The following is an 11,024-nucleotide window of genomic DNA, read 5'->3' on the forward strand; positions in this document are numbered from 1 at the left end:
TGAAAGATGGATTTTGTGAGGAATAAGAGAGTTCTTGAATGATTTCCATTACAATATAAGGTGGGGATAAGGGTTTTAATGTGGATGTGAGCATATATGCTTTGCACAAATAAGTGGTGCAGCTTAAAGCAGCTGGAGTAAAGTCTCGACATAAGACAACATGGACTCTAGTTCAGTGATTTGCATCAGTTCCTGGTTGAGCATGTGTTCCTAAATACTGTGAAAACTGGGTATGAGTTTGAGAATTGTTGAATGTGTTTGTGTCTGCATTTGATTTTGATGGCATATTTGTTAAAAAGCAATATAATAAGGAAATAAAAGAAAACAAAATGCTCAAGATTTAAATTGCAATGTTTATCCGTTTCACTCACAATCACAAAGTTGAGTTTTAACAAACATACACTCCACAAGAGAAGTTACAGATACAAAATAACTTTCGGTATTGTTCTCAGTCAGCACATCGGCTCTTCCAACACAAGGCAACTTTGTTTCCAAAACCTCTGTTGGATTATATTAATCTATTGGAGATCATCATCTAAAACTAGACAATAAAATCACAGTTCAAGTAGGTTAAACCTTTATAAATACCAGTCCTACAACTTAAATTGTGTTATTTAAAAGCCCTGCATACAATAAAACAAGTCAGTCACACTTTGGATTTTACAATCTAGATCAGAAGTATAATAACAAAATACTGCTTGATTTAATTGTGACTGGTTTGTTTACAATACCTCTAATAAAAGGTACATTTTTAAATCAATTTGCCAGTGGTCACTGAGTCCAAAACTTGAATTAAAGGGACTGTGAAAGCCAAAACAACTGATTTTCAATGAGGTGTCTGCCATTACAATGGTGGTGCTAACAAGTTTAACTCTTTAGTTTGTAGTACCCAGCTTCACATCCTACAGGCTGCAATTTGTCGTTCCTGTGTCCATGTTTTCAATTTAGGGCGACAAGAGCACCAAATATTGTAGTTCCGACTGTCGTTTAAAAGCACTTGTTTCTTTTACAATCTCTTGTAGCTTATTCAAGCTGCTGCACCCATTTCACTCACTGCAAGTAAGATTAATGCCTTCAATTTAAAACATTAAGAAGGTGCTCACTTAAGCCTCTTTAACCCTTTTCAACTTCAACTAAATGGTTGTTAATTTAGGGCAGACATCAAAACCCTGGTTCATATCTCGGGCCATCTCACTACCCAGACAGACTCCTTCATTTCTTGGGGCAGCTGCTGGTCCACTTCTATAAATCACAGAGAGCATCCCGACCTCGTCTCTCACTGTCTGGTACGGCAGCTCCTCCGAGTCTCACCAAGCAGACACTAGATTGTCACTAAAGCCTCCAACAGAATTGTCTGGGACCTTGCTTAAAACCAAACTTCATAATCACCGAAACCGCTTTCACAGCAGGTGCTTCCTCGACAGGTGCAGGGAAGCCAACCCACTCAGTCAGCCTCAGACGTAGAAACACTTGTGGTCCTTCAGGTTCCTCAGGTAGGAGAAGCTCTTCCCGCACTTGTCGCACATGAACTGCTTCTCCCCGGTGTGTATCTGCTGGTGGGCTTTCAGACTGTTGCCCTGGTTGAAGCTGCGGCCGCATGTGTCGCAGCTGAACGGCTTCTCGCCCGTGTGGATGCGCTGGTGTCTGTTCAGGTTCCCCGTGTTGCTGAAACACTTCCCGCACGTGTCGCAGCTGAACGGCTTCTCTCCGGTGTGGACCACCTTTGGGGGACGAAGGTTGAAAGGGAAACTGTAACTGAAATAATTTTCATTTGTGGGGCTTACGATAGTAAAGTCGTGATTCACACCACATTGGGCCTCGTGCTAGAAACGCTTCGGATTCTTATTGTGTTTTAAATTTTACTTAAATGCAGTAAGTTCATATAAATCTTAAGTTACACAGTATGTCGATTTCTGTGAGTAAACAACAACGTCGCTGCTGTATTTATTCCTAATTTAGACGTAATATTGAATATAATATATAATATAATGAAATGATCCAAACTATATACAGAAAACAAGCATTTTAAAAGTTGTTTGCTTGTGGTTTTGCAGACAGACCTGACAAAACACGACTTGTTTTTACAAATCAGCATCATGATGTAGTTATTTCAGCATCCTTTTGATCCGTTTATTGCCATTAAATCATAGGAATTATTTCTGGTTCACAACACTGTAGTAAACCAGAATAATCCAGCCACAAACACAGCATCACCCGAAACCTCTCCTGCTTTTTTCTGTGTTCAGAGTCAGATTCACCAAACTGCCCAAATGTGACAATCACCTGCCCATAAGGACGTGCACGTTCGTCTGCGTTTGTGGAAATGTTTCATTAATAAAAATGTTACCGAGTAGTAAAAAGAAGAATTTCACAAAACAGAGCTTCAGGGTCCTGCTGTCAGGGTAGTGTAGCTGTACTGTGACATGAGGAGGGAATAGTTTAACATAACAATAAGTTAGATCCTAAATAAAGTCTTTGTAAAAAATAATCGGTCCAATCACAAGCAACTTATCCATCATTTTCAAAGCTACTAAAATGAAGGTCTTGCCTGCCTAAGGCTTGTTAAAAACATTATTCAATGTAAACCGACCTGATGCGATTTGAGGCTGCTGTGCTGCGTGAACATGCGTCCACAGATGTGGCAGGAGTAGGGCTTCTCCCCGCTGTGCGTCTTCAGGTGGATCTTCAGGTAGCTGGACGACTTGAAGCTCTTCCCGCACAGCCCGCAGCTGTGCGGCCGGTCCACCGTGTGGTGCTGCTGGTGCGAGCGCAGGTCCGTGATGGAGCCGAGCCGCCGGCCGCAGAGCACGCACGTGCACGGGATGGTCGCCGCGTGCGTCAGCAGGTGCTTGCGGAGCGAGTCGACGCAGGCCACCGCGGCGCCACATGCGACGCACGCCAGCGCTTTCCTCTCGCCCGAGTGCATCTTCTGGTGCATCTTCAGGGCGCTCTTCTGGATGAAGCACTTGCCGCACGTATCGCAGCTGTAGGGACGCTCGCCGGTGTGGATCCGCTGGTGGCCCTTCAGGGTGTCGGCCTGGTTGAAGCTCTTGCCGCATGTGTCGCATCGGAACGGCTTCTCCCCCGTGTGTATGCGCAGGTGGCGCTGCAGGTTGCCCTGTATCGTGAAGCTCTTGTTGCAGTACTGGCAGTTGTAGGCCCGCTCCCCCGTGTGGACCATCTGATGCATCTTCAGCCCGTGGGCTCGGTAAAAGCTCTTGCCGCACTGCTCGCAGCGAAACGGGCGGACCTCGGCATGGAGACGCTGGTGGTTCCTCAGCAGCTGCTTCAGGGTGAAACCCTTCCCACAAACATCGCAGGTGTGAGGCCTCTCCCCTGTGTATGGGAGCAATGAGTATTGTAAGCGTGACACAATAAGCTTTAAAAAGGTAGCATGATCTTACATAGCTCCACTAATAAACATTTTAAATGAATATAAATCAAATTACTTTATTTATTGTGAAAGGGGGTGTGTTGCACTGACAAACACAAAGATAATTATTGCCTGTTCTGCATTTATTGGCTAATTGTTTTGGTTTTAAGGCACTTTAATGCACAGTTGAGTCTCATGGCTCTCATCACCTGCCTTTTGATAAACCCAATGTCCATACATTCTTATGTAATGGAATTATATTCATCAGAAGGCCAGAAACAGACCTCCAAATGAATGCTAGTGTCACTGTGTGCTTCCTGTATGGCCACACTCACCCGTGTGAAGCAGCACATGCGCATTGAGGCTTCGCTGGAACGCGAAGCCTCTGCCGCACTGGGAGCAGTGGAAGGGCTTCTCGGCGTTGGCCCCGTGGACGGCCTGGTGGGCCTTGAGCTGCAGGGTTGAGCTAAAGGTTTTCCGGCAGTGTTTGCAGCTCAGAGGCTGCTGGCCCTGGCCCTGACTCTCCCTCTTCGCTCGACCCCGATGGGACTTTGCAACGCGTTTCGGTCTGCTGGTGAATCCTGGGTCGCCGTTATCGGGATCTTCTGGCTCCAACTAACGGAAAAACAAAATGCACAGATTGTTTATTAATTTCCTCCTAACCTGCCTTTTGACAAAACAAATTAGGTACTTGCAAAATCAACCTGGTAGTCCGGGTCGTCATCGGCCTCCTGGCCTGGATCGTCTCTGTACTGACCCGAATCAGAGGACGCCTGGTCAGCGAACGCCTCCACTCCTTCCTCCTTTATTATCACAGGTTGGACGCAGTCCTGAGAGAATGTAGACATATTTAAGAGTCAAAACATGGTGTCCGGGTGGCCTAACTTACAATAAAGAAAAAGGTTAGTGGCCGCCTCTGTCCACATTAATTTGTGTCCTTTTGCACCTTAATTCCAATGAGGGGAAATGGTTTTCAGAGAATAGTGGAGTCCGAACTTTGTGGCAACAGTTTGAGAAAGACTTTTTTTTTCCCTGTTTCAACATGACAGCGTCTGCTGTGCACAAAGCCAGCTCCATAAAGAAATGGTTTTCCCAGTTCAACCCCATCCAACCCCTTTGGAATGAACTGGAATGTCACTAATGTCAGTTAGAGACAGTTGAGGCCGTTATTGAGCAAATTAATGTCCAACAACATCACATTTGGGTGTAACGGTCAGGTGTTTGCATATTTTTGGCTATAGAGTTTACCAATAAAACAATTCAACGTAATTCATTCATTAAACACATTTCTTTAGAAACCAATCATCGTCATAATTAAAAAGTCTTAACGTGCGTGGTGTGTGGAAGGGAACAGGAAGTAGGAAAGAAACTACGGCCCGCTGATCATTTTCAAATGGCCCGCAATGATTTAATAAACATTAACTAGAATATGGCGTGAGCATATTTATAATACATTGCACTGTATGTACACTGCACATCATAGTTTAAACACTAGATGCCGACTAAATTTAGTGGAGTTATCTCTGTCTTAACCTCTTGGCACAGAAACCAATATTTTACCATTTCTGTCTATTCTGGTTTTAACATCTTAATATTAGATTAATGGATTTACATATTATATTTACAAATACATCGTAATCTTTTAAAATGGCCTGTAGGTCATGAACAGAAACCTATATTTGGCAATTTGTGGCATAGTCACATATATCATCATAATATTTTAAGTGGCAATAATCTGTATTAGAGTTTTAAATATTTTTTAAATATTTAATTGATTTAAATTCAATTGAAGAGCAGAAGATACAGAACCACTTTTTGTAACATGTGAGCATGTCAGTAAACGACTGTAATGTCAAACATTATGACATGTGGTTTTCTGGTTGAAAACTACACTTTTACTATTGTTTGGCACATGACTCCTTATATTGTTGTTTATGGCCCACAATAAACCCCCCCCCCCCCCTCTGATCTACATAGAAGACAGGATTTTACCTCATAAGTTCTGCCCTTCCACAGGTGAATTATGGGCGATCTCTTCACTCCAGCATCACCACTAGCCACAACTGTTGAAGTCCAAAAAGTTGTTCATCAGTATTTTTGTGGCAATTTCTGCTTCATCAGACAAAGTACGATGGAGACCACGAGAAAGCATGAAGGAAGCAGAGACGGTGGAGAACAGCACACCACTGTGTCTCCTCTTCAACAGCAAACTGCTCTAACGTCAACTCAGCGTTAGTGTTTGTGGTAACAAAGACAAACGATCTCAATGTGTTGCGTTTCATTATCTCATGGATATGTGGAAACTCAAATGCATCATTCCTAGTAATAAATAGCTTCCTACAAAGCTAAGTAGCGATAAAAAACATAATAGAATCTACGGGCCTAGTCATTCTAATTAACTTTAAGTGGTGAAGTTTTGAAAAACACAAAATATAGTTACTGCTCCTCACATTTGTACAATGGTGGAGGACGTATTCAGATATTTTACTTAAGTAAAAGTAGCAATACCACTGTGTAGCAATACTGTTACACGTAAAGGTCCTGCACAAGTACTTAGGTATCAGTATCAAAATACATACAGTGCTGTGAAAAAGTATCTGGTTTCTTATTTTTTTGGATATTTGTCACACTTAAATGTTTCAGATCATCAAACAAATTTTAATATTAGACAAAGATAACCCAAGTAAATACAAAATGCAGTTTTTAAATGATGATTTCTTTTATTAAGGGAGAAAAGCTATCCAAACCTACTTGGCCCTATGTGAAAAAGTAATTGCCCCCCCTTGATAAATCATGAATGAACTGTGATTTTTTGGAAAGCTGAGTTCAATTTCACTATCCACACCCAGGCCTGATTACTGCCAGACCTGTTGAATCAAGAAATCACTTAAATAGAACCTGTCTGACAAAGTGAAGTCAGCAAAAAGCAACACATCATGCCTCCATCTAAAGAAATTCAAGAACAGATGAGAAACAAAGTAACTGACATGAATCAGTCTGGAAAGACCCCAGAACAACATCTCAAGAACTGCAGACCTCACACGCCTCAGTTAAGATCAGTGTTCATGATTCAACAATAAGAAAGAGACTGGGCACAAATAGCACCCATGGGAGAGTTCCAAGGCGAAAGCCACTGCTGACCAAAAAGAACACAAAGGCTCGTCTCACATTTACCAAAAAACATCTTGATGATCCCCGAGACTTTTGGGCAAATATTCTGTGGACTGACGAGACAAAAGTTGAACTTTTTGGAAGGTGTGCGTCCCGTTACATCTGGCGTAAAACTAACACAGCATTTCATAAAAACAACATCATACCAACAGTCACACATGGTGGTGGTGGTGTGATGGTCTGGGGCTGCTTTGCAGCTTCAGGACCTGGACGGCTTGCCATAATTGATGGAACCATGAATTCTGCTCTCTACCAGAACATCCTGAAGGAGAATGTCGAGCCATCAGTTCGTGACCTCAAACTCAAGCGCACTTTGGTTATGCAGCAGGACAATGGTCCGAAACACACCAGCAAATCCACCTCTGAATGGCTCAAAAAAAGCAAAATGAAGGTTTTGGAGTGGCCTAGTCAAAGTCTGGACTTAAATCTGATTGAGATGCTGTGGCGTGACCTTCAACGAGCCGTTTCTGATCGAAAACCATCCAATGTGGCTGAATTAAAACAATTCTGCAAATAACAGTGGGCCAAAATTCTTCCACAGCGACATGAAAGACTCATTGCCAGTTATCGCAAACGCTGGATTGCAATTGTTGCCGCCAAGGGTGACAAAACCAGTTATCAGGTTTAGGGGGCAATTACTTTTTCCACATAGGGCCAAGTAGGTTTGGATAGCTTTTCTCCCTTAATAAATTAAATCATCATTTAAAAACTGCATTTTGTCTTTACTCGGGTTATCTTTGTCTAATATTAAAATTTGTTTGATGATCTGAAACATTTAAGTGTGACAAATATGCAAAAAAATAAGAAACCAGGAAGGGGGCAAATACTTTTTCACAGCACTGTATAAAGTATGAAAAGTAAAAGTACTCATTATGCAAAATGGTTCATTTCAGAATTCAGATATTAATTTACTTAGGTGCCTAAAATACAACAGTACATTGCTTTGCGACTGTACTGTAATATGCTGACTATGAATACATACCTGATGCACCCCTAACTATTCCCTTAATATCATCATGTGTCATAATATATTATAAGCAACACAACCAATTTTCCACTCAGAGTCTGATTAAGAAAAAACTACCCAGTAAAAAGGATAACCTCATCACCTCTGCGACTCTTCCTCCCTGATCGCTGGCTCTGGACAGTCTCTCCTCCTCTTCCGTTGGTCGGAGCCCCCCCGCCCTCCTTCTCTCCTCCGCCCTCCTCTGTCAGCTCCTCCGCCTCCTTCTGGCCTCCGCTGCCCTCCAGCACCAGCTTCAGCTCCGTCTCCGCCACCTCCAGTCTCCTCCTCAGGTCCTCCATCTCTGCAACACCCTGCGTCACCTACAGAGACAGACTTTGTAAAAGGAAACCAGGACAAAAACGGAGAATGGGACGACTTTATAGTTCTCTGGTTTTTACCATTTTTTAGATCTTAAATGTTATTTTAAATGTTCTTGAGCATGCTGAATCGTCTCTAACCAGAAATGTCTTATTGTTAAAACATTACAGTGCTACTTCAATGACTGCCAGTAATGTCCGTTCCTTCTCTTGCTCATTATTATATTTTGAAGTGATAAAATCAAAGACATCTTAGTTTCAACTCTTTCTTCTCACATGCTGAGATTTGGTCACAGTATTTATTTTAACAGAATAAACACTGGCACAGCCAGGACTGTGGAACATCAAGTGAAGTCAAACGATAAAAACTAAATATATAGCTGGTTCCAGCATGTCAAATGTCAGAATTTATATGACAGCCGCATATTTTTGGCTTTTGTACAGAAATAAGCTGTTTGAGGGACTTAAGGAAATTGTGATGGTGCTGTTTTCTGCCGTTTTGTAGAGCAAACAATGAAGTGATCGATAGAGAAATTGATAAAATAAAAATAAGTGTTCGCTGCAGCACTAGGATATCTTCATCAAAGGTTATAGGAAGAGATAAAATCCGACTTTTCCTCACGATATCAATAGATGAGATTTATTTTCCAGAGATGACCTAAACACTAATATCCCGGCGCAGTGAGGCGACGTACTTCTAGCTGCAGCAGAGAGGAACACTGGAGGAAAAGCTGGCAGATCTTCTCCACGGCTTCTCGAGCCAGAGACGTCATGAAGACGCTGAACTGGATCACCTGATGGGAACAACACACCTCTGCTCATCATGTGACACATTTTAGAAGGATATGATGAAATGATGGCAAGGACATGGTGCAATAACACAATTTTATTATCATCTTATTCCTGTTTTTTTTACTACGAGATCAATTAGGACCAGTTTGCTTCTTGTATATTACTGGATGTCAAAATATGTATTTTTTTTAAGTAAATTTAAGATAAACATGATTAAATCTAAACATTATATTACGCAATACGCATGTACAAATAGTAGAACTAAATGTTAAAATACACTTAAGTGAGTGAGTGAGTATACACACACACACACACACACACACACACACACACACACACACACACACACACACACACACACACACACACACACACAATAGACATTTTATAGACTTAATTGACTAATGAAAAACTACTGACATTCCTCTGAAAAGTCCAACATTTCCCTCCTCTACTCCAAATGTGGAGTAGAGGAGTTTAAAATACTATAAAATGAAAGTAGGCCTATCTCAAAATTGTACTTGAGTACAGTACTCAAGTAAATGTACATAGTTGCCTCCAACCATTGGTTCTACTGAACTGTATGTCAGCGGTGTAAAGTAACTAGAACATTCACTCAAATACTGTACTTAAGTACAATTTTGAAGTACTATACAGATTACCAAAACTGAACATAAATCAGAAATAAAGTCATAATGTATTACTTTACCTTAAAATATGATAATACTTTAATGGGGAAAATTTACAAGCTACTCAGCAGTTTGTAAATTAATAAAAACTAGGATCACCTTAATCAGCTTCAACATTAAAATGATGAACACATGAATGCATCAATAACTATAATCAAGTAATATAAAATACATTATTCTGAAATATTCATTCTGCATAATGAGTACTTCTATTTTTGCTACTTTTAAGTATATTGTGATGCTAATACTTTCGTATTTTTTACTTTAGTAAGGTTATGAAAGCGTAACTTTTACTTGCAACAGAGTATTTCTACATTCAGGTATCTGAGTACTGTTAGCGAACTAACTACATAAAACATATTTAACGTTGGCTGTATTGTCACTGTTGTTTTTCAGTTAGACACGTGTCATCAGTGTCCACGTGGTCAAAGTTAGCAATAACTGTTAATTAACTATTGATAAACTGACCCTGGACCTGCAGGTAGCAGTTAACGTTCAGTGAAACCTGTGGCTCAAACGCTTCTAGACATACAGCAGATAGATAGCCCGGGCCTGCTGTCCAACTCAAAATGGCGAACAAAATGGATTCTTCCCGGTTGTTGTTTGGCCAGAGCTACATGTTTACAATAAATGTAGTCCAATTATGTGCTAAACCCGGCATTGCAGCACTATAGTGAGTGGTTATTAAAGTGTAGCCGATGGAAGCTAACTGGGGCAGCGAGCTAGCTCTTCTATTTCTATGTTCAGCTGGCTGTTTAGACGCCACAGAAGGAGGGAGCCTAACATAGGAGAGCACGTCACGCACACACAGAGACACGCACACACAGACACAGTAACCGACAGTTTAACATACCTTCTCCTCCGAGGACCCGTGCGTGTTCTCGGTCGTACATGACGACACTTCTGACCGTGTTGAAGCGGAGCCGCCAATAACTTTGGTCATTTCTGTCACCGTCGTACTCACCATTATCTCCAAAATGGAGCCCACCTGCGCCTCCAAATCAGACATTCTGACAAGTCGGTGTGTCCGCTATGAATTTAGTTTCAATAATATAATGTTGTAATAAAACAAACAACATTTACTGCTGCAATATTGTCGTTATGGTAGAAAAAAACAAACTCGTGCTGCTCACAACACGGATGTTCCTCTTCCTAGTTCATGTTCTTCAAAATAAGAGCATGCGGACTTACTACGGTCCTACTCACCACTGGACATCAGCGGTGAAGCAAGTATTCAGATACTTTAATTACTAATAGTACTAATACCATACCGTACAATACTCTGTCCTGCATTGAAAATGTTTCTTAAGTAATAGTAAGTATAATCCGCTAAATGTACTTAAAAATATTAAAAGTTAAAGTACTGAAAGCAGAAACATGCCCCCATGTGACTGTAAAAATATATAATTATTACTCATTGTCATGTATTGTACAGTGATGGCAGGTGACTCCGAGCAACAGCTTGTTTTTCCTTTCTAAATAAAATCTATGTCATTAGCTGGAAAAAAACTCTGAATTTATCCAGAGAACTTTAGTTTTATTCAGACTTTTTTTTTTTTTTTACTGTGCTTTGTTGTTTTGATCGTATCATGAAATATGATCCAATGCTGAAGGAAAACTGAAAATATGAAGAAAAAAAACTGAAGAATCATAAAATTTAAGTTCCACCTTTATTT

General features: G+C 40.9%; 2 protein-coding genes across 2 annotated transcripts in view; both read right to left on the minus strand.

Annotated features, from left to right (window-relative positions):
- Window positions 1–333: 333 nt before the first annotated feature.
- Window positions 334–10,489, minus strand: LOC137874359 (oocyte zinc finger protein XlCOF6-like). The gene is made up of 8 exons (XM_068713002.1): window positions 10,202–10,489; window positions 8,563–8,661; window positions 7,654–7,870; window positions 5,366–5,436; window positions 4,078–4,203; window positions 3,709–3,988; window positions 2,591–3,336; window positions 334–1,721 (listed from the first exon to the last, which is right to left on the minus strand). Exons 1-8 carry the CDS (start codon window positions 10,355–10,357, stop codon window positions 1,455–1,457), a joined length of 1,962 nt encoding a protein of 653 aa, XP_068569103.1. The 5' UTR covers window positions 10,358–10,489; the 3' UTR covers window positions 334–1,454.
- Window positions 10,490–10,999: 510 nt separating this feature from the next.
- Window positions 11,000–11,024, minus strand: part of LOC137867888 (zinc finger protein 721-like) — an 11,236-nt gene continuing 11,211 nt past the window's right edge. Inside the window, exon 8 of the mRNA XM_068704383.1 lies at window positions 11,000–11,024. This exon is cut by the window's right edge and continues 1,829 nt beyond it. The gene's annotated coding sequence lies outside the window, so the exon portion shown is untranslated.

Source organism: Cebidichthys violaceus, unplaced genomic scaffold (genome assembly GCF_023349555.1).
Source record: "Cebidichthys violaceus isolate CVI_PGR_0920_01 unplaced genomic scaffold, fCebVio1.0.p SCAF_1, whole genome shotgun sequence".
NCBI classification, from domain to species: Eukaryota; Metazoa; Chordata; class Actinopteri; order Perciformes; family Stichaeidae; genus Cebidichthys; species Cebidichthys violaceus.

Bases quoted from the DNA above. Each gene is read 5' to 3' on its own strand.
- LOC137874359 (XM_068713002.1), bottom strand. From the start codon at position 10,357: ATGTCTGATTTGGAGGCGCAGGTGGGCTCCATTTTGGAGATAATGGTG. The intron at 8,662-10,201 runs GTATGTTAAACT...TGTTCCCATCAG, and splicing joins ACGGGTCCTCGGAGGAGAAG to GTGATCCAGTTCAGCGTCTT. The intron at 1,722-2,590 runs GTCGGTTTACAT...CGTCCCCCAAAG, and splicing joins GCAGCCTCAAATCGCATCAG to GTGGTCCACACCGGAGAGAA.